Source organism: Anolis sagrei, chromosome 11 (assembly GCF_037176765.1).
Source record: "Anolis sagrei isolate rAnoSag1 chromosome 11, rAnoSag1.mat, whole genome shotgun sequence".
In the NCBI taxonomy this organism is placed as follows: Eukaryota; Metazoa; Chordata; class Lepidosauria; order Squamata; family Dactyloidae; genus Anolis; species Anolis sagrei.
The window spans coordinates 15963508-15987206 of NC_090031.1; the positions used below are offsets into that span (position 1 = coordinate 15963508).

At 45.6% G+C, this 23699-nt stretch overlaps 1 protein-coding gene and 1 pseudogene across 1 annotated transcript; one reads left to right on the forward strand and one right to left on the reverse strand.

The window, feature by feature from the left end:
* DPP7 (dipeptidyl peptidase 7) lies at nucleotides 1-22853 on the reverse strand. Its single transcript, XM_060757227.2, has 13 exons — nucleotides 22746-22853; nucleotides 20893-21006; nucleotides 20658-20797; nucleotides 18581-18744; nucleotides 17034-17169; nucleotides 16811-16892; nucleotides 15052-15218; nucleotides 14790-14850; nucleotides 4512-4630; nucleotides 2624-2780; nucleotides 2308-2372; nucleotides 618-688; nucleotides 1-394 (listed from the first exon to the last, which is right to left on the reverse strand). The coding sequence occupies exons 1-13, from the start codon at nucleotides 22807-22809 to the stop codon at nucleotides 283-285; spliced, it is 1452 nt and encodes a 483-aa protein (XP_060613210.2). The 5' UTR covers nucleotides 22810-22853; the 3' UTR covers nucleotides 1-282.
* On the forward strand, nucleotides 7016-13559 carry LOC132763921 (kelch-like protein 9; annotated as a pseudogene).
* Nucleotides 22854-23699: the final 846 nt, after the last annotated feature.

Below are 23699 nucleotides of genomic sequence, written 5' to 3' on the forward strand. Positions count from 1 at the left end.
TCCTGAGGCATCCTCTCCCCTTTTATTTTGGCACGACTGAGTCACTGCTCCAACAGGACACGTTACTCTGGAGAGTAGGGCATAAAGAAGCAATAGATTCAAAAAGTCAGGAAAAGAGATTCTGTCTTTGCATTATTAGGAAGATTCCTGACCATTAGAGCTGTTTGACCGTGGAATCTCGAGGCTTTCCAGCAGAGGCTGGATGGTCGTCTGTCAGGAGGGCTTGGATTGTGCTTTTTCTCACTTCTGCAGCACTGTAGACTCCCGGCACAAGTGGCTGCCTCATTTAGGCTCTTCTCTTCCGGCAGAGGCTGATCTCACCCAGCCGAGGATGAGGCTTGCTTCCTGGAGGCGAGCCTCGCGGACGGAGGGTGGATCTGCTGGGTTGGAAGCCCTGTGGGGACAGCGAGAATTCAGAAGGGGCCACAGAACGGGAAGAGACCCAAAGTGACCATCTAAACCAACCCCCTCCAACAGAGGCTGTTGGGAGGTCTTTGGCTGTGCCTCACTGCTTGCATTGTTGCAAGCGTCCAGGTCACTGAAAGTCCTAGAACATATCCCTGCCTCCAAATGGGCCAAAATGCATTGCCTAGTATGATCACCCCTGGCGCACTTACCGAAGGTCCAAGTGATGGGCACCGCCTGCAATTGTGATCGCGATCAACGAGGAGCTCAGATTCTTTTTGATCTGAAAGGAGGAAACATCAGACGGTCAGGCTTCTTTTGGACTCCCAACTCCCACAATCCCTATCAGCTATGCCAAGGGAAAGGTGTGGAATATTTGTGTGCCTGTGCCTTTAAGACACCCGTGGACATTGATTTTGCAGGGTTTTCTTATCCAAAGGAGACACAGTGGTGGTTTTGCCAGTCTCCTCCTCTGAAATATTGCCGATCGCACTTAGTATGCCCGGGCACGGACTTTGGGGCTTGGGGAAGATCCATCTTATTTTGGACTGTCAGCCGGCTGAGGGATTATGGGAATGACAGTCCAAAAAGACACTATATCCCAAAGACTCTGGCACAAGCCAGCCAAGGTGGTCCCAGTGGTGATTGGCACACTGGGTACAGTGCCTCAAAACCTTGGCCTGCACTTAAACATAATCAGTGCTGACAAAATTACCATCTGCCAGCTGCAAAAGGCCACCCTACTGGGATCTGCATGCATTATTCACCGATAATCACAAAGTCCTAGACACTTGGGAAGGGTCCGACGTGTGATCCAATACAACAGCCAGCAGAGTGACTGCTCTGGACTCATCTTGTGTTTCAAATAATAATAGAGTAAAATAAATAATAATAATAGAATAAAATAATGTAAATATAATAATAATGTGTTGTCAAAGGCATTCATGGCTGGAATCACTGGGTTGCTGTAAGTTTTTTGAGCTGTATGGCCATGTTCCAGAAGCATTCTCTCCCAACATTTTGCCTGAATCTATGGTGGTGGTGAGGATGCAGGCGAAACATCAGGAGAGAATGCTTCTGGAACATGGCCATACAGCCTGAAAAACTTACAGCAACCCTGTAATAATAATAATAATAATAATAATAATAATAATAATAATATAGTAAAATAATAAACCACCTTGAGTCACCTGAGGGCTGAGAGGGGCAGTACACAAATACAGTAAGTAAGTAAGTAAATAAAGAAATAAAGAAATAAATGTAATAATAATAATAATAATAATAGAGAAAAATAATAAATGTTAAAAAATAATAGAGTAAAAAAATAATTATTCAATGAATCACATATTCCTAAACACTTGGGAAGGGTCTGACGTGATCCAATACAGCAGCCAGCAGAGTGACCTTGTTTGCTGTGGACTCATCTTGTTATGCAATTGAAGTTCGATCTTTAAATCCTCATATTGTGTAAATTATTATTATTATTATTATTATTATTATTATTATTATTTTATTGACACAAAAACACAGTATGTCACAGAAAATTAGAAATATATGCTGGACTTCGTATTACTACTACTACTACTAGTAGTAGTAGTACTAATAACATAATTCTATTGACTCATGGCAGCCCCATGAATTTCAAAGGTGTTCCTTAGGCAAGAAGTGATTCCACCCGTTCCCACTTATTGAATCCATCTTACAGCCTTTGGTATTTATTGGTGGTTTCCCACCCAGGTCCCAACCAAGGCTGACACTGCATAGCATCTAAGATCAGGTGAGATCCAATGTCTTGAGGTTATTTGGGCTTGGAGAGGGGTAAAAACATGCCCTTGTTTACCAACAGACCCACTCTAACCTAGCTGTAGACCAATGAAAGTGTATGAGGGTTGGAAAACTTACTCCACCGCCTGCCCAGGGATCCAGGTCTCCGTTGGAGAAGATGATGTTGCTTGCAGTGGCCAGATCTGCCAACGTCAAATGAGATAATAATGTTTACTTACTGTCGCCGAAAAGGCTTGCATAATAGGTCAGAATGCTTTCCATATCGATGAAGATGGTGGGCCCTGCGAGCTCTTGGACTTCTCCTTCCCAGAACCAGGCCTGAACAACATGCTCAGAAGCCACCAGCAGACTTCCAGGTTTGGTCCAGAAGGTTTCTTGCTGCTGACTAACACAACAGGGAAGGAGAGAAAGAGGGAAAGAAGCCACTGCTCACCGCTGCCCCAGAAACTTGTGCTCAGCCAAGAGGGCCTCGGATGGACACCCCACCTACGGAAACAGTAGGCATCCCTGTCGGCCTCCGTGAAGGGGATCTCCGGAAACATGTCGGTCACGTTGTTGCTGTCAAAGGTCAAGTTGATCTCGGTGCAAGCCTGGAGCAAGACAGAAGAGTTTCAAGCAGCCATATTGGCCAAGGAGAGCAGGAAAAGGGAAAAATTGGGGGCGTATCCATACTCCGGATTCATGGCACTTCCAATTCCATGGGCCGGGCTTTAGCATAGCAGGTTATTCACCAAGTTGCAATAAATCTTGCCAACCAGAAGGTTGACAGTTCAAAGCCCTGGTCAGGGTGAGCATCTAACCTTTAGCCCAGTTTCTGCCAACCTAGCAGTTTGAAAACAAATGTGAGTAGATAAATAGGAACTGCATTAAAGTGGGGAGGTATTTTAGGCACAGCAAAAAGAAGTTACGAATGAAGAAAACTCTTCGACAAGGAGATGGAGCAACAGCACCCCCTGTGTTCTTGTTGGGTAAGTGCGCTTATAAACAAAAGACCCTTCCCATAAATACAAAGCAGAGTAACTTATTAGCAGCAGCGTGACCCAGCTGTGATAAAAGAACAAAAACACACAGACCAATGTTATCTCTTCCTTAGGAAGCTTTTCTTTCTAGTAAAATAATATAGTTGAACTATTTACAAGCTTTCCACAACACAAATAAAGTCCTTTATATGTATTGTCGAAGGCTTTCATGGCTGGAATCACTAAGTTCTTGTGGGTTTTTTCGGGCTCTATGGCCATGTTCTAGAGGCATTTCTCCTGACGTTTCGCCTGCATCTATGGCAAGCATCCTCAGAGGTGAGGACCTCTCCTCTGAGGATGCTTGCCATAGATGCAGGCGAAACGTCAGGAGAAATGCCTCTAGAACATGGCCATAGAGCCCGAAAAAACCCACAAGAACTTAAAGTCCTTTATACTTCCTTCTTTGCTTCCATGCTGGGCTTCTTTCTCATACAGATAAACAGCTTCGCTCTCACAGAGATTCCTCTCACACCGAAGTTACACAGGAGCTTCACACAGTAAGTAGCTTGACACACAACAGTCTTTACACACTGGAGCTTTACGCATGTAGCTTTACACACGAGGCATTCAACCTGGGGCTTAATCTGATCGAAGCTTCTCACACAAGGCCTTCTCAAACTGAGGTCTACTGACACACTGAGGCCTTTCTCCCACTGAGGGCTCTCTCAGACTGAGGCCTACTAAGCTACAGGCACACCTGCTTATATAGAATAGCAGCTTTTGCTGCTTCATTGCATCCATTTAACCCTTTCTGTGCTTGACTCACATTTTGTAATTAAAAATACTTAATTTTTAATATTTCTGACCGTTTTGGCCAACAACTCCCAGAAATCCCAGCCAGTTTATCGTGAGGATTTCTAGGAGTTGAAGGCCAAAACATCTGGAGACCCACAGGTTGAAGATAAACCACAGACTACACCACCCATCACAACATAGGGGCTCTATATGCGATACTCTACTACATTCCCAGGACTTAAGCTTTGTTTCAACAGCCCTCCCGAGCAGCCATGGGCCCTAGAGCTATGAGTCCTATAGAGCAAGTGCTGCTGGTGTCTCTGGTCTCGAAGGAAATGCAACAATTCTGTTCTTTATTTCAGGGACACAGACAGGAGGACCATTGCTGCAAAACCATGGGTTCTGGAGCAGCTGAAGTCAAGAAGTGGGACAGACTGTCAAACTCATTAAGAGCTTGCATTTGGTGACTTAACACCAACCTAAGTCACTAACTGGATGCCTGGAGATCTCACTGTTGCAAGATATGATGGAGCAACTGCATTTCTTCTCTTTCTCTCTCCCACATACCTGATAATCCCACGCATCGGCATCGGAGCCTGTCCCGCAGCCGGTTGGGTCGGCACACTTCCGGTATTCCTTGTAAATGTCGAAACATGGAATGGTTCCGGTGGAGTTATAGAACAGCCCTAGGGAGCAGAAGAAAGGAGGTCTCGGCTGTTTTCAAGGAGAGACTGGCCATTTGGGGGGGGGGGGGGGATAATATAGCAAAACCTCTGAGGATGCTTGCCATGCAGGCGAAACGTCAGGAGAGAATGCTTCTAGAACATGGCCATATAACCCGAAAACCTACAGCCCAATATAGCAAGCCTCGGCCTTTGTGGCTGCTGCTATTTCATTTAAATCGGGCCTTTGCCCTTAAACAGGGACTTAAATCAAACTCAAGAATGGAAAACGTCATGTTGGTAGACAGGAAAAGAGATTTAAAGATGGGCTTAAAGCCAACCTCAAAAACATAGACACTGAGAGAGAAATGAGAAGCCCTGGCCCTTAAGCACTCTAACTGGAGGTCAGCTGTGACCACCAGTGCTGCAGAATTCAAAGCCCAAATGGAGGGCAAAACGGAGAAATGTGCCAAGAGGAAGGCACTTCAAGCCAACCCTGGATTGCCTTCCATCTGGAAACCGATGTCCTCGCTGCAGGAGGACATGCGGGTCAAGAATAGGGCTCCACAGCCACCTATGGACCCACTGTCAAGACACCACATCTGGAAGATCATCATCATCAAGCTATGAGGGATCACCTAAGTAAAGTAACTACCACTAGTTTACTACTAGTAGTAACTACTACTAGTAACTACTACTACTTTAAAAACCTGGCTTTTCTGGTGTGCTTTTAAGGACTGAACATTCCATGCCTTTCTGATGTTTTTCATCTTATCTCTCAGTTCAAGATTAACTCTACTGTTATCCCGTCCAAACCCCCCACACATCATAGCACTCTTACCTATCTCACCTATGGGTTTTATCAATCTATATCCACTTTTATTCATGGACCTCGCTCTTTTTCTAATTCTATTACCATTTTATCATTTGTTTTTTATTATGATGTTAGTTTTTTTTCCATTTCATTACTACGTTATTATTAAATATTTTATTTGATGTTATTGTTTTGTTTATATGTATTTTGCATTATTGTAATTCGTCTGATCTTGGCCTCACATTAGCCACCCCGAGTCCCTTAGGGCTGGCGGGTATAAATAAATATAATAAATAAATATGAATAAATTATTATTATTATTATTATTATTTGAAACACAACAAGATGAGTCCACAGCAGACAAGATCACTCTGCTGGCTGTTGGATCACATGTCGGACACTTCCCAAGTGTCTAGGACCGTGTGATGTAATGAAGAATAATGTGTGCAGATCCCAGTAAGGTGGCCTTCTGCAGCTGGCAGATTTTTTTCAGCGCCGATTGTGTTTAAGTGCAGGCCAAGGTTTTGAGGCACTGCACCCAGTGTGCCAATCACCAGTGGGACCACATTTACTGGCTTGTGCCAGTATTTGCAGTTTGATCTTTAAATCCTCATATCGTGTCAGCTTTTCCAGTTGTTTCTCTTCAATCCTGCTGTCACCTGGGTATTGTGCTCCAAAACTCCATCAGTCTGAATTCAGAAGTCCCAGAGTAGTTTGACGTGTTCATTTTCCATAACTTTTTCAGACTTGCGATCCCACCAGTTCTTTGTTGCAGCAGATGGTATTTCTGGCACAAGTTCCAATGAATCATTTGAGCAACGGTGTTATGCCTCTTCTTGTAGTCTGCGCGATCTTCTTGCAGCAGCTGTGATCTATTATTATTATTATTTTATTATTATTATTATTATTATTATTATTATTATTATTATTATCTTTTATCAATCATTGAAAGTCCACAGTAGTGCTAAAGCTCTAGTAAGTAAAAAAGTACAAAAAGTTATTATGAAAAAGTAGCTTAAGTAGCCTCAGAATTAAAAACCAAGAGCAAACAAATCCTTTAAAACCCAAAAAGATCAAAATCATCATAAGTGGAACCTCCATATCAAGGAGCAGTCTACCAATGGAGTGCCAAAATCAAAGGGCAATTGCTCCTCTTGTTTTTCAGCCTTGGAAAATGCTGGGTTGGACAGACCTTCCTTGCAACTTTGCTGGGGAGAGAGAGAGAGATCATTGGGAGCCAAATTCTAGCCCATCCAGCCCTGCCTTTGGGCCACAAAGGGGCCCAGTGTGTGCCCTTCCTTGAGTGAAGAGGCCTGGGAAGCCGGGGCAAGCCTGGGCTTGCTACCTGGCTGGCCAACAGCCACCACCCCTCTGCCTTTGGGTCTCTTCCAACAGAACGGGAACCCAATGCTGTCTTGGAAAGGACACGTCTCCTTGGCAGCCTGAAACAGAACACAGAAGGCCAAACATGAGCATTGGACACAGCCGAACGGAAGGGAATGGGCACTCGGGCCATTCAGAGGTCAAGAAGGATGCTTCTGGGCTTTGACGGTGAATCCCTGAGTTGAAAGAGAGAAGAGCGTTGCCCATCCATCCTTTGTGGACCTCTGGTTGAAGTGGCCGATGTCTCTCAATGGCCAACTCCATGCTGAGGGACAGTGTCTTTCCTCGGATGTCTACCTCTCCAGACTCTTGGAGGGTCTTGGGAACCAACGCTCTCAGAACATCTTTTGTGACGTGACGCTGGAGGCTGAGGGGGTCTCCTTCCCTGCCCACAAGGTTGTCCTCGCTGCGGCCAGCAGCTACTGCAAGATGCGCTTTGACAGGGAGGATGCACGTGGCAATGGCTGCCTCAAGGTTGCCTCTGCCTCAGCTCGAGGCTTGGAGAGCGTCCTCTCTTTCATCTATTCCAACCACCTTGCGTTGACCCTCCAGACCGTCGAGGAAACCTTCCAGGCAGCCGAGGTGTTGCTGGTGCGTGAGGTGTTGGGACTCTGCTTCCGGTTCCTGGAGGAGAGCCTCAACCCGCAGACTTGCCTCCGAATCCTCAAGATCGCCAAGCATCTCGGCCCGGTGGAGCTGAGGGAGAAAGCGGTCAGCTGCGTGAGCAGGCATTGCGGGGAGATCCTGTCCAATCCGTCGCGGCTTAAGGACTTGGATGGGGCCACCCTTTGTGAAATCCTGGACAGAGAGGACATGCAAGGTCTCACAGAGCTGGAGCTCTTCCAGGCAGCTATCAGCTGGTTGCGCCAAGACGCTACAGGTCTCAACAATGCGCCCGGCCTCTTACGCCGAATCCGGTTCCCCCTCATACCACTCCGAGACTTGCGGGAATGTGTCCAGGAAGAGCCCATCATGAAGGCAGAGCCTGCTTTCCGCCGGTATCTCCAGGAGGCCTTGGACTACCATTCCCAGCCGTACGCACAACCGATCCTCCAGAACGAGTGGACGAAGGTCCGAGGAGGTGCTCATGCGCTGCTCGTTCTCGGTGGCAGGTCTACAGACAACACCGTCTGCAATGATGTCTGGGCGGCCATGGATCAGAGTTGCCGTACGTGGGAAGAGATTGGGAAACTCAGTGGGCCCACATATAACCATTGTGTTGCTGTCATGAACGACTTCGTCTTTGTCATGGGTGGGCAAGATAAGTTTGACCCAACGGGGCAATTTCCTTCCAACAAGGTAAGTGCAAAACGTGAGAACCCCACGATTGCTCATTCCTGCTGCGAAGTCATAATTTCAACCATACTTTACTTTTATTTTTTAATAATAATAATAATAATAACAACAATAATAGTGGTAGTAGTAGCCCCCGGTGGTGCAGTGGGTTAAACCCCTGTGCCGGCAGGACTGAAGACCGACAGGTTTGAATCCGAGGAAAGTGTGGATGAGTTCCCTCTATCAGCTCCAGCTCCCCATGCGGGGACATGAAAGAAGCCTCCTACAAGGGTGATAAAACATCAAAAACATCCGGGCGTCCTCTGGGCAACATCCTTGCAGACAGCCAATTCTCTCACACCAGAAGCGACTTGCAGTTTCTCATCGCTTCTGACACAACAAAAAAAAAGTCTTTTGCTAGCTGTACCTGCCACGCGTTCCCTCCCTCTTTTTCTCCTTCTTTCTCTCCTTCCCTCTTTTTCTTTCCTTCTCTCCTTCCTTCCTTCCTTCCTTCCTTCCTTCCTTCCTTCCTTCCTTCTCTTCCTCTTCCCTTCCTTCTCCCCTTTTCTTTCCCTTCCTCTTTCTCCCTTCTCTACCTATTCTTGGACTGCAACTCCCAGCAGTCCTCCTGATCAATCTATCTATCTACCTACCTATCTCAATAATAATAATAATAATAATAATAATAATAATAATAATACTTTATTTATACCCTTCCACCATCTCCCCAAGGGACTCGGAGCGGCTTACATGAGGCCAAGCCCAACAACACATCAATAAACACAAAAAGCAATAAACAAAAACAATAAATACAATACAATTAATATAAATCACATATAAACAATAAACAATAACACACAAGGATTTAAAAACCTATGGCCGGGCCAAATGTAATAGTTTAAAAATTTAAAAATAAACACTGGTCATGAACAAGGTAGGATATATCTGGTATAGGGTTTTAAAAGAGCACAGGGAGCGTAGTAAACCAGTAGTAAAGTGGTAAAGTGCATTCTGAGGACATATTGCTGGGAATTTTCCTTATTCTGGGAAGGCACACTGGCACAGCCACGTTTTCAGACTCCTCCTAAAGACTGCCAATGTTGGGGCATGCCTAATGGCCCTGGGAAGTGAGTTCCAGAGTCAGGGGGCCACCACCGAGAAGGCCCTCTCCCTCGTCCCCACCAATCGCGCCTGCGAAGGAGGCGGGAGCGAGCAGGGCCTCTCCAGATGATCGAAGAGATCATGTGGGTTCTCTATCTCTATCTATTTGGAGGATTGCTGGAAGTTGCAGTCCAGGAATAGGAAATTGGAAATATGCAGGGATTGGGATGCTCTCAAAGAAATCCACGGAGAAGAAAGCTTGCATCTTGGAAGCAGTGCACTTGGATCATCCTCCTCTCCTAAAGGGCATGGTCTTGGGGATGCTGGGAGCTGTAGTCTGGAAGAGAGTGTGGATATGCTATTGTGTGTTCTGTTTGCCAGAGGGAGTCGTTTTGGCACAGTCGCTCTAGCATCTTTTAGCTTTTTTGGCTTTTTAAGTCCCTTCTGCTGTGTTTTTCAGTGTCTTCCTGCCAGGCAGAAGGGGGTCGGACTATGTGGCCCTTGGAGTCTCTTCCGAGTCTAGGATTCTAGGCTTCTCCTCTTCTTCCTTGCTTCTTTTTTCCTTCTTTCTCGCACATTCATCCCTATCTTTTCCCTAATTTCCAACTCCAGGTGGTCCGGTTCGACCCCCGGTTCCAGACGTGGCTCCAGGTAGCTGGCATGCAGGGGCGGCGTACACGTTTCCACGCGGGGGCTTTGAATGACCGCCTGGTGGCCGTGGGAGGAGGAACGTTGCTGGGGACCCTCACTGATACAGCAGAGGAGTACCGTCCGGCCAAGAACCAATGGCGCAGCATCACACCTTTCCCGGTGCCCATCGCTGACCACGCGGGAGCCACCCACAAAGGGATCCTCTACGTATCGGGTGAGGCACTGGCACTTTAATGGGCCTGAGGCTCTGCTGCCCTAGAGAAACTTATTTATTTGGGACATTTCTATGCCGCCCTTCTCACCCAGAAGGGGACTCAGAGCGGCTTACAAGATATATATATATATATATATATATATATATATATATATATACACAATATATTAAATTATTAGCATAGTACAATATCAGTACTATATATTATTATATTGTACTATACCATTATATTGTAATAGTATTAGTAATATTACATGTCATATAAAATATATAATTATAATATCATATTATTATTAGTATTATATTGTGTTACACGCTCTTGTTACATCCCGTATAGACTACTGCAACGCACTTTACGTGGGGTTGCCCTTGAAGACTGTTTGGAAACTTCAACTGGTCCAGCGAGCGGCAGCTAGATTGCTTACCGGGGCGACATACAGGGAACACACCACCCCCCTGCTGTGTCAGCTCCACTGGCTGCTGGTTCAATTCCGAGCACAATTCAAGGTGCTGGTTTTGACCTACAAAACCCTTTACGGTTCCGGTCCAGTGTATCTGTCCGAACGTATCTCCCTCTACGTTCCACCCCGGAATTTGAGATCATCCGGGGAGGCCCTGCTCTCGACCCCACCGCTATCACAAGCGAGGCTGGTGGGGACGAGGAGCAGGGCCTTCTTGGTGGTGGCCCCTCACTTGTGGAACTCACTCCCGGGAGAAATCAGGGCATCGACATCCCTCCTCACCTTCAAGAGGAAGGTAAAGACGAGATTGTGGGACCAGGCCTTTGGGCAACCTTACAATTAGATATGGAAACCAGATGGATAGGACTGAAAGGACTGACAATTGTGGAATTGGAATTTAAACTATGAAATTGTGAAACGCTGACCGTCAAGGAGGTTTGTATGGGTTTTTATTGCTTTTATTGGTTTTATGGTTGTTTTTGCCTATAATAATGATTGTTTTTATGGTAACTGTTGTTATTGATAGAATTGCTGTTTTGTTAAATAATGTTACTGTCTTTTGCTGTTATGTGATGCGGGCATCAAATTGTGCCTCACTTTTGTAAGCCGCCCTGAGTTCCCCCCGGGGTGAGAAGGGCGGGGTAGAAGCAACCAAAATAAATAAATAATAAATAAATTACATTATAATATTATAATGTTCAGGTGGAATCTCCTTTCTTGTAGTTTGAAGCCATTGCTCTATTGCATCCTAGTCTCCAGGGCAGTAGAAAACAAGTTCACTCCCTCCTCCCTATGACTTCCTCTCACATACTTATGCATGGCCCTCCTCGTGTCTCCTCTCAGCCTTCTCTTCTTTAGGTTAAACATGCCCAGCTCTTTAAGCCGCTCCTCATAGAGCTTGTTCTCCAGATCCTTGATCATTTTAGTCTTCTCTTTTCTCTCATCCAAACAGGAGGGTTTGCAAGAGGGGAAACCTCGCCCGACGTCTACAGCTACCTCTCCCGTCTGCGCCGGTGGGTTAAGAACCGGCCCATGACCTTTGCCCGCTGCAACCACGGGATGGCTGCCTTTGAGGACAGGCTCCTCTGCATTGGAGGACGGGCCCTGAACAATGCAAGTTGGCTTCAAGTAGTGGTTCTCAACCTTCCTAATGCCGTGACCCCTTAATACAGTTCCTCCTGTTGTGGTGACCCCCAACCATAACATGATTGTCATTGCTATTTTGCTCCTGTTATGAATTGTCATGTCAATATCCAATATGCAGGATGGATTTTCATTCACTGGACCAAATTTTGCACAAATACCCGATATGCCCAAATTTGAATACTTGTGGGGTTGGGGAGGGGATTAATTTGGTCATTTAGGAGTTGTAATTGCTGGGATTGATAGTTCACCTACAATCAAAGAGCATTCTGAACCCCACCAACGATAGAATTGGGCCCAAATTCCCACACAGAACCCCCATGAGCAACAGAAAATACTAGAAGGGTTTGGTGGGCATTGACCTTGAGTTTGGGAGTTGTAGTTCACCTATGACGGACCACAACCAGATTTGGCACTAATACTCAATATGCCCAAATGTGAACACTGGTGGAGTTGGGGGAAAATAGACCTTGACATTTGGGAGTTGTTGTTGCTGGGATGTATAGTTCACTTACAATTAAAGAACATTCTGAATTCCACCAATGATGGAAATGATCCAAACTTGGCACACAGAACTCCCATGACCAACAGAAAATACTGGAAAAGTTTGGTGGGCAATGTCCTTTGGCTTTAGAGTTGTAGCTCACCTACATCCAGAGATCACTGTGGACTCAAACAATGATGTATCTGGACCAAACTCTACACAAATACTCAATACGCCCAAATGAGAACACTGGTGGAGTTTGGGGAAAATAGAATCTTGACATTTGGGAGTTGTAGTTGCTGGGATTTATAGTTCACCTACAATAACAGAGCATTCTGAATCCCACCAACGATAGGATTGGGCCAAACCTTCCACACAGAACCCCCATGTGGGCCACCCATGTGAGTTTTGAAGGAGTTGTAGTTCACCTTCATTCAGACTCAAACAATGATGGATCTGGACAAAATACATATTGAGCACAAATACTCAATATGTCCAAATGTGAACACTGGTGGAGTTTGAGGGAAATAGACATTGACATTTGGGAGTTGTAGTTGCTGGGATTTATAGTTCACGTACAATCAAAGAGCATTCTGAATCCCACCGACAATAGAATTGGCTCCTCTCCCCTGCACTTGCCCCTTTATTCTGGATAGGTAACCAAATTCTACATCTCTGCTCTTTCTGATTTGTTGCAGGCCGGGGAATGGGTTCCTGTCGGCAAGACGGAGTCCTACTGCCCAGTTTCTGACCAGTGGACCCTGCTAGACCTTCCTGATTTTGACCTCTGCCAGTTTGGCCTCGCCGCACACCAGCAACAACTGTACATCACAGGGGGCGGGTCGTTGTGCCACCGGAGCAAAGAGGAGGACGTCTTCATCTGCAATCCAAGCCAAAAAGTATTTGGGAAGGTGGGGTCCCTCCCCGTGGCCCTGGCGGACCACGCTTCCTGTTTTGTCCGCCTCCCATATTGGGTCATGCGCAAACAGATGGGTGAAGAGGAGCCCCTGGTCAGCAGAAGGAAGAAACCCTCCCTCAACTGGCTCAACACGCACAGCCCAAGCTGGGAGAGAGATTCAGAAGGAACACGTGGTCTGAAGCCCCAACTGACATGTAAACAGTGGGATTTTTCCACATCATAGAATGATTCAGTTGGAAGAGACCTCATGGTCCATCCAGGGCAAAACCCTTCTGCCCGGCAGCAAAAGCACAATCAAAGCCCCGCTGACAGATGGTCATCCAGCCACTAAAGGAGCCTCCACCAGACTCAGAGGCAGAGAGTTCCACTGTTAAACAGGACGTTTCACAACAGCAGCTACTTGGGAGTCACCCTGGACTGTGCTCTGACTTACAAGAAGCACTCCTTGACTATCAAACAAAAAGTGGGTGCTGGGAATAATATCATATGAAGGCTGACTAGCACAACCTGGGGATCACAACCAGACACAGTGAAGGCATCTGCCCTTGCGTTTGGCTACTCTGCTGCTGAGTACACATGCCCAGTGTGGAACACATCTCATCACGCTAAGACAGAGGATGTGGCTCTTAATGAGACATGCCGCATTATCGCAGGCTGTCTGTGCCGTACAATGCTGGAGAAATTACACTGTTTTGCTGGTATTGCACCACCTGACATTCGCCGTAAAGTAACAACCAATAGTGAAAGGACCAAGGCAGTGACATCTTGGGCCCACCCCGTTTGGGTATCAGCCAGCATGCCAATGACTTAAATCAAGAAATAGTTTTCTAAGATCTACAGAGATACTCGCAGGAACCGCTCAGCAAGCAAAAGTCCAAAAGTGGCAGGCGAAAACCCAGAAGCAAATGAGAGACACACAGAAAACTGGGCGACTTGGAAGGCATTGGACAGACTGCGCTCTGGCACCATGAGATACAAAGTCAACCTTAAGATATGGGTCTACAATGTGGAGTCCACAACATGCGAGTGTGGAGAAGAGCAAACCACAAACTACCTACTACAATGCAGCCTGAGTCCTGTCACATGCACAATGGAGGAAATCTTATAGCAACGCCAAAGTCACACCAAGTGGCCAGCCACCGGTTCAAAGAATGCGAAGTTTGTGCGTGTGTGTTTTTAATATAATACATTTTTTTTGTTCACTCCTTACATGATTAATAAATAACAACACCTCCAAACCAAGGATTCCTCCAGGCAGGAAGCAGCCAGGCTTTGAAGCTGCAAGGCTATTTGATGCTAATCAAGGCGGCTCATTGCAACATTCACACTTGCCTCAAGCCGACAAGAGTTCTTTTTCTCACCCTGAACATTATTCCACATTATTGCCTAGTTTCCAATATACCTCACAATCTCTGAGGATGCCTGCCATAGATGCAGGCGAAATGTCAGGAGAGAATGCTTCCGGAACCTGGCCAGACAGCCCAGGAAAAATCACAGCAACCCAATCCAGCTGAGGTCTGACTAAAGCTGAACAGAGAGCCACATGACTTCCCTCCATAGACACTATACTCCTTTTGATGCAGGCCAGAATCATCTTGGCCTTTTTAGCCGCTGCATCACACTGTTGGCTCATGTCCAGCTTGTGGCCCACTAACACTCCAAGATCTCTTTCTTCACAAATGGACTCTTGTCAAGCGAATGCCCCAACCTCCTTCAGAAGGTCTGCATGACTACTCACCACTAAGGGCTGCCAGGCCTCTGACCGGGTCCTTGCTGGCCAACATCAGCTCACACCCAACCTGTGTTCACACACATACATACACACAGGTCAGGTTTTGAGACAGGTACAGAGGACCCAAGAGCAAGTTGTTTCAGGGCAGGAAGAGCCTCAGTATAATCCAAAGAGGTATAGCGCTAGGTCAGGATGGAAGTGTTCTTTGCCTCTCACCCAACCAGCAGTCCAAGGGTCGCTCAACCCACTTGAGACCCACACGCCTTACCTTGACAGGGTTGGCCGGGAAGTGGCCCATGAAATCCGTCTTGTAGGGATAATCCATCATGGCGATCATGGTGAAGGCATTCCGGGCAAACTCAAAGAGCTGGTAGACGTCTTCCTTGGAAGAAAGCTTCTCGCAAGTAGACATTCTGCGGCTGATTTCCTCATATGCTAGGAAAAAAGAGGAATAGCAGCTTATTTTTTGGTCTTTTAAAAATCTATATTTTTTCCAGCAATAAGGGTAAGGAAATATTTTCCCCTGACATTAAGTCCAGTTGTGTACGACTCTGAGGGGTGGTGCCTATCTCCATTTCTAAGCCAAAGAGCTGGCGTTGTCCATAGACACCTCCAAGGTCATGACTGCATGGAGCGCCATTACCTACTCACATTTGCATGTTTATTTCTGGTACTTATATCCCGGTCTCTTCCCTACCCCAAAAGATGGAGTCAGGACGGCTTACACAGGCAGCAATTCGATGCCGTTACATGAACAATTAATACAATAACCATTAAACAAACCAGCAAACCATTAAAATACATAAAATACATAATTAAAATATTATATATCATTATTATATATTATAATTAAAAATAAATAATACATTAATTAAACAATATAAAAACATTTGTTACCAAATAGAATCGTATCCTCATGTAAATCGCCTTTCCAATCAATTTCCACTAAAGTGCTAATTTATGTCTGCTTACTGAAAGCCTGGTCCGATAGCCATGATTTTACTTTCTTCCTGAAAGCCAGGAAGGATGGGATTGATCGTATCTCGCTCAGAAGCACGTTCCACAGGCGGGGGGCCACCATGGAGAAGGCCCTGTCTCTCATCCCCACCAGCAGCATTTGTGATGTTGGTGGGAGTGAGAGCGAGACCTCCCCGGATGATCTTAAGTTACGAGGTGGGACGTAGGAGATGCTAGGTTGGCAGAAGCTGGGGCTGACAGCGGGAGCTCATCCTGCTTCCCTTTCGGTCAGCAAGTTCAGCAGCTTAGCGATTTATTATTATTTATTTACGACATTTCTATGCCGCCCTTCTCACCCCAAAGGGGACTCAGAGCGGCTTACAAGATATACATACATACATTATATTAAATTATTAGTATAGTACAATATCAGTATTATATATTACTATATTGTACTACACCATTATGTTGTAATATTATTAGTAATATTACATGTAATATAAAATATATAATTATAACATTGTATTATTATTAGTAGTAGTATTATATTGTTTAACCCACGACATTTCTATGCCACCCTTCTCACCCCAAAGGAGACTCAGAGCGACTTACTATCTATCTATCTATCTATCTATCTATCTATCTATCTATCTACAAACACACATATTAAATTATTAGCATAGTACAAGATTAGTATTATATATTACTATATTGTACTACCCCATTATATTGTAATATTATTAGTAATATTACATGTAATATAAAATATATAATTATAACATTGTATTACTATTATTAGTATTATATTGTTTAACCCGCTGCGCCACTGAGAACATCATCATACAATTTGTAAATACTATAATTTCCTCCTCTCTGACTTATATCGCTATAGAGATCCATCTGAACTCGCTTCCCCCACCTGTCCCATTGAGAAACAGTAATCAACATAATAATAAAAATTAAAATAGACTTCCCACCTCAAAGCCATCAATAATCCCATCAATCTATCAATTTAGGCTGGAACTGCTGGAAGGGAGCAACTTTTCATTAGGCACATGCGTTTGCTTTACCTCCAGCCAAGAACAGGTCTTGGATCTGCCGGAATGCATCCCGCACACCTTGAGCACAGGTCGGGTTGTAGTTCTGGAAATCCTGGATGAAAGAGACCACAGTCCTGACTCAGATTCAGATCAAACTGCTGCTAGTTTGCAGATTCACAGAGGTTCTGTGAACTGAGACTGCTGACTCAAGAGCCGTGGGAGGATGGGAGCCCAACCGGACGGTCCTCCTTACTGCAGTGACATCCTGAAAGAATTGGCTGGAGCCTCCAATCCCAGCCACGGACAGCACAGGGGCACTGGCGGCCAGTGCGCCGGCGACAACATTGGGGTATTTCATCCTCAGGTATGCACTGAGCATCCCACCGTAACTGCAGAACCAGGAAGAAAAAGTAAGAGTCAGGCGATGTGTTGGACCTTGCAAAAGGAAAAGCAGCTGGGAAATAAACTGTCAGTTGGAATTTTGTTTCATACCCAAATGTATGCTTTTGAATTAAAAGCCTCCCAACTTTGTTTGTGAAGTAATTTCTTTGCCAGAAAGCTACAGATTCACTTAATTGGGAAAGCAGCTGGCTGAAATCTTTCCTCCGCTTCTGTTCTTGGATGTTGATTTCACAGAATCACAAGAGTTGAAAGTGACCCCCAAGTGTCATGACCTTATTTCCTGGTTTTGTGTGAAGCCAGGAAATTAGACCATGCCTTAGATCTGTTCCGTGTATATTTGAAAAAAGGGAGTGGGTTGCCATGTAAACGGGAGCAATGAAGGGGAGGGGTCAGGGTGAAGCGTGAGGAAAATAAACTGTCAGTTGGAATTTTGTTTCGTACCCAAATGTATGCTTTTGAATTAAAAGCCTTCCAACTTTGTTCGTGAAGTAATTTCTTCACCAGAAAGCTACAGATCCAAGGGCCATCCAGTCCAACCCCCTTCTGCCAGGCAGGAAAATCACAATCAAAGCTCTGCCGACAGATGACCATTTGGTCTCTGTTTCAAAACCTCCAAACATGGAGTCTCCTCTGTTAGTTTTGGCCACTCAGCTCTTTAACCTGCTAAGGTTGGGCCAGGCTTTAGCACAGTAGGTTAATCGCCAGCTGCAGTAAATCTTGCCAATCGAAAGGTTGACAATTCAAAGCCTGGGTCGGGGTGAGCAACTGGCCTTTAGCCCAGCTTCTGCTTCCCTAGCACTTCAAAAGCAAATGTGAGTAGATAAATAAGTATCACTTAAAAGTGGGGATGTATTAAGGCACCATAAGGAAATGCCAAAAAAATGCTGGCGATTCGATCAAGGAGGAAGTTTATGAACAAAGCAAGGAAGCTGGAGTGACAGCACCCTCCAGTGGTCAGAACCAAGCACAGCCTCCAAGATGCCGAAGATGGGAAAAGACTATATACACCTCTATCTATGTACAGTTGTCACGTCAATGTATAACGGCATTGAATGTTTGCTGTATGTGGTATGTGATCTGCCCTGAGTTGCCTTTGAGGTAAGAAGAATATAAATACTGTAGATAAATAAATAAATAAATAAATAAATAAGGTAATCTTGAGTCCTGATCCTATTTTCTGGCATACCAACTATCAATCCAAATTCGGTGTCATCTGCAAGCTTGATCAGCCTGTGATCTAAGCCTTTAACTAATGATGTATGTACGTAAACACCCCAAATCCAAGACATTGTCATGGTGGCTGTGAAATATTTGTTCTCACAAGGATGAAAAATACATGGAAACATCCCACCAGCCGCTCAGGGGAAACGGTCAAGGAAGGAAGAGGAACAGACTCACCTGCCTCCAAAAGCAATGACCGGCGCATCCCTCGCCCCGTACTGTTTCTTCAGTGCTGCAATGAGGACAGCGTAGTCGGCTAAGGCTTGTTCCACGCTCAGCAGGCCTGCGTTCTCCCTCTGCAGTGAGGCAGCCCCGAATGGGAGGGATTTCCCATAGTACCTCTGAAGAAACCATGAGAATATTGGAAGGGAAGAAGCATCAGAACTCGGATACAAAGCCATTCGGGGCAGAAGGAACCGTAGGGTGTGGGCCTGCTGCTTCCTAGATTTATGCAGCTCAGTGTTTTGCTGCCTAATCTGCACAAAGAGGTTGTTGGGACTCAGCCACATCCTGCACAAGTTGATAGTCCTCATAAAGGAAATTAACGGACAAGTTAGCAGGCAGGGAAAGCCCTTTTCTCCATAGTTCTCTTTGTATGCCTCTCTCTCTATTCTCTCCACTTATTTCTGCTTGTTACTGATACTTCTCAGAGACGTGCCTCTTTTTTTCCAGAGGTTCTAGACCAGGGTGAGGCGTGAGGAAAATAAACTGTCAGTTGGAATTTTGTTTCATACCCAAATGTATACTTTTGAATTAAAAGTCTCCCAACTTTGTTCGTGAGGTAATTTCTTCACCAGAAAGCTACAGATCCGGACACCAAGGGCCATCCAGTCCAACCCCCTTCTGCCAGGCAGGAAACGTTCAATCAAAGCTCCTCCGACAGATGGCCATTTGTAATTCAAAGTGCTGGCGTTAGCCTATAAATCTCTAAACAGTACTGGCCCTACTTACCTCTCTGAACGCATCTCCTCCTATGAACCAACTAGGAAATTAAGATCATCTGGGGAGGCCCTGCTCTCGGTCCCGCCTGCATCACAGGCGGGGATGAGAGACAAGGCCTTCTCAGTGATGGCCCCTCGGCTGTGGAACGTCCTTCCTACAGATATCAGATCGGCCCCTCCTTGTTGGCTTTTCGGAGGAAAGTGAAGACCTGGCTGTTCGAACAAGCATTCGATTAAGCACTGTAATTGAATATAGGAATACGGAATAATGGATGATGAGATTGGATTCTGATTTTACTGATGAGACGCTAATGAGTGTTATATTGAAGTTTAATCGTTGATGATGCTACTGTTTTTAACTGTCCCATATTCATTTTGTGATGTTTTTGCATTGAATTTTGCTGTTGTTAACCGCTTTGAGTTGCCTGAGGGCTGAGAAAAGCGGTATATAAATGAAGTAAATAATAAATAAATAAATAAGGAGAGATTTAAAGGCACTGCACACCTTTACATATTGCTTTGTATCACCTCTCTCTCTCTCTTTTATGATTGGCTGCCTCTCTGCCAAGGAGGAGGATGAAACCTCCTTTAACACTCCATTGTTGTCAGAAGGTAAAAACCCACAAAACAGCGAGTCCGCAAAAAGCAAACCGCAAAGTAGCGAGGGAACACTGTAATTCTTTCAATACAGTCTTTTGTAACTTTCAAAGCTTGACTCTGGTCCTTTAATTAGAATCATAGAATCATAGAGTTGGAAGAGACCTCATGGACCATCCAGTCCAACCCCATTCTGCCAAGAAGTAGGAAAATTGCATTCAAAGCACCCCCGACAGATGGCCATCCAGCCTCTTCTTCAAAGCCTCCAAAGAAGGAGCCTCCACTACACTCTGTTCCACTCTGTTCCACTGCTGAACAGATCTCACAGTTAGGAAGTCCTTCCTAATGTTCAGGTGGAATCTCCTTCCTTTCCTGTAGTTTGAAGCCGTTGTTCCATTGCGTCCTAGTCTCCAGGACAGCAGAAAAGAAGCCTGCTCCCTCCTCTCTATGATTTCTCCTCGCATATTTATACATAGCTCTCATCATGTCTCCTCTCAGCCTTCTCTTCTGCAGGCTAAACATGCCCTGCTCTTCAAGCCACTCCTCATATGGCTTGTTCTCCAGACCTTGGATCTCTTGTAAGTGACTCTTCTATTAAAGCTAGGTAACTTGTCTCTCTATTATTTCACCTAAGACACATTATTCCTACACCTCGAACACCAGCTTGAGCACCAAAAGCAAAGGTCTAATGACGGGACACCAATGAAGACACTCACATGCTCCGCAAATACCACCAAAGCACCCTGCTGCCCGGCGAGTTCCAGGATGAAGCCGCAGTTCTGAGCAAAGTCCCAGACATCTCCCTCGTTTCCGGTGTAAAAAAAGATAGGTCCGTTTCCTCTTTTCCAATATTTATCTGGGTGGGACAGAAAATGGTCTACTAAGATCGCTTCTACACTGTCATATAATCCACTTCAAAGCAGACAATCTGGATTTTATGTGGCAGTATACCTGTGATGAGATATCTCTGGGGAAAGGTCCTGTTGCTGTAGCTTTCGAAATTGAAGTGATCCAACCACTGTTCGAAATATTTCTCATCAAAGTCTGTCTGGAGGGTCCTGAAAGCTGAAAAAAGAGCCAAGCTGGATTCAAAATGAGCAGAAATCAATCCCCCAATAAAAGGAAAAGGCAGGGAGGTGCAGGCACAGTGCTGGCCTATACGTTAATGATAATAATAATAATAATAATCTATATAAATAGAAATGTAATGTTCGTTTGTGGAATTAACATAACTCAAAAACCACTGGATGAATTGACACCAAGTTTGGACACAAGACACCTTTCAAGCCAAGGAGTTACCATCACTCATAAACACACTGAAAAACACAGCGGAAGAGACTTAAAAAGCCAAAAAATAAAAATTACATTACAACACATGTGCAAAACCACATATATACATATACATACACACACAAAACACATATACATAGACTGGGCCACAGCAAGCATGGTAGGGGATGGCTAGTAAATAAATAAATCTCTTTGCGAGAGGAAAAAGTGGGATATTATTATTATTAATAATAATAATACCTCAAGCTGCAGTGAGAGGCAGGAAAGAAATTATTATTATTATTATTAATATCCCACTTTTTCCTCTCTTAAAAGAAGTTTATTTATTTACTAGCCATCCCCTGCCATGTGTTGCTGTGACCCAGTCTATGTATATGTGTTTTGTGTCATGTCAGGTTTGTTGTTGGCCGCCTTCATTCCCGATATTGGGAGAAAAGCTGAATAAAAATGATTAATAATAATAATAATAATACCTCAAGCCGCAGGGAGAGGCGGGGAAGAAATTATTATTATTATTTTATTATTATTCATTCTGCTTTTCTCCCAATATCGGGAATGAAGGCAGCCAATAACAAACCTGACATGATACAAATGTAAAACAAAATCAGTGCAATTTTTTTGTCGTGTCAGGGGTGATTTGAGAAACTGCAAGTTGCTTCTGGTGTGAGAGAATTGGCCGTCTGCAAGGACGTTGCCCAGGGGATGCCCGGATGATTTGATGTTTTTACCATCCTTGTGGGAGGCTTCTCCCATGTCCCTGCATGGTGAGCTGGAGCTGATAGAGGGAGCTCATCCGCGCTCTCTCCGGATTCGAACCTGTGACCTATCAGTCTTCAGTCCTGCCGGCACAGGGGTTTAACCCACTGCGCCACCAGGGCATTAAAATTAGATTTATATATATACACATACACACTACATTTTTGTGTTGTTTAGGATGGAAGAATCCCCACACACTTTTTTTGCTGTATCGTCGAAGGCTTTCATGACTGGAATCACTGGGTTGCTGTGAGTTTTTCGGGCTGTGTGGCCTTGTTCCAGAAGCATTCTCTCCTGACGTTTCACCCACATCTATGGCAGGCATCCCCAGAGGTCGTGTGGTCTGTTGGAAATTAGGCAAGTGGGGTTTATATCTCTGTAGAATAACGTCCAGGGCGGGAGAAAGAACTAACACCAGGAAACAAAGCATCCCCCCAAGCAGGAAGCAGCCAGACCTTGAAGCTGCAAGGCTATTTAATGCTAACCAAGCTGGCCAATTGCAACATCCACACTTGCCTCCGACAGACAAGAGTTCTTTCCCCCACAGATATATAAATCCAATTTTCCTAGTTTCCAACAGACCTCACAACCTCTGAGGATGCCTGCCACAGATGTGGGCGAAACATCAGGAGAGAATGCTTCTGGAACAGGGCCAGACAGCCCAGAAAACACACGGCAACTCCCCGGATGGGAAGGGAGAAGGCACGAAGGCAGGCTCGCTGGGGCATGGGCAGAGTTCCTCCCATTTAGGGCCTTACCGGCTGGCGAGACCCCCCAAAGCAGCACTGTTACCATAACGACTGCCTGGCAGGGCGCCTCCATTTTGCCGGCAATGGGGTGCGGTCACGTGAGGGGCGGTCGCGTGACTCCTTGAGGGGCGGGGCCAAGGGAGTCGAAAAGGGGGCGGGCTGGCTGCCGTTGCCACAGTTACCAAGGCTATTTGGGTTGCTAGCAGGTCATTCCCTTTGCCGCCCTCTTGCGGACACGGCAATATTTGCACTTGCCTTGAGATTGATTTGTGATCCTTTGCCGCCATCAAGTGGCCAGGCAGGGAAGTGCACCCGTGAGCCGTGGAGGGCGACTCAGTGCTGCCATCATGTGGACATTATGGAAAACGGCACTTCCATATTATAAACCCACCAATGAGGAAGGCGAGAAAGAAGTTTCCCATTCTGTCCACATGATGGCAGCACCGAGGCGCCTCCACGGCTCAAGGGTGCACTTCCCTACCTGGCCACCTGATGGCAGCACCGAGGCGTCCTCCACATTGGCTATTATATATAATGCCCTCCACGATAGGCCAATGTCCCTTTCTTTGGAAAGTTGTTGCAGCTCAGACCAGCAGGGGGCGCCCCGTGACGTCATTTCGAACCAAATACGGGATCCAATCAGCAGCCGATTCCAATAAAGCGTGGGAAAGGGCGCAGCTGCCAAAGATGTCGCGCTGCGCATGCGCGCGTTTCCCCGGCTTCTTATACTAAACTCAGCCCACTCGAGCGCCTTTCTATGATTGGCAAGGCGGACAACCAATTGGAGGCTCGGAGGCGTTTCGGCGGGACGAAGCTAAGACGCAAAAAGGTGTCAACTTTAGCATTCGCGCATGCGCGTGTTTTCTTGCCTGACACCTTGTTCTAAACGTCTCACTCTAACCAATGTCCGCGCGCCTTTTTATGACTGGCAGGTCGGGCGACCAATGGGAGGCTCGGAGGAGT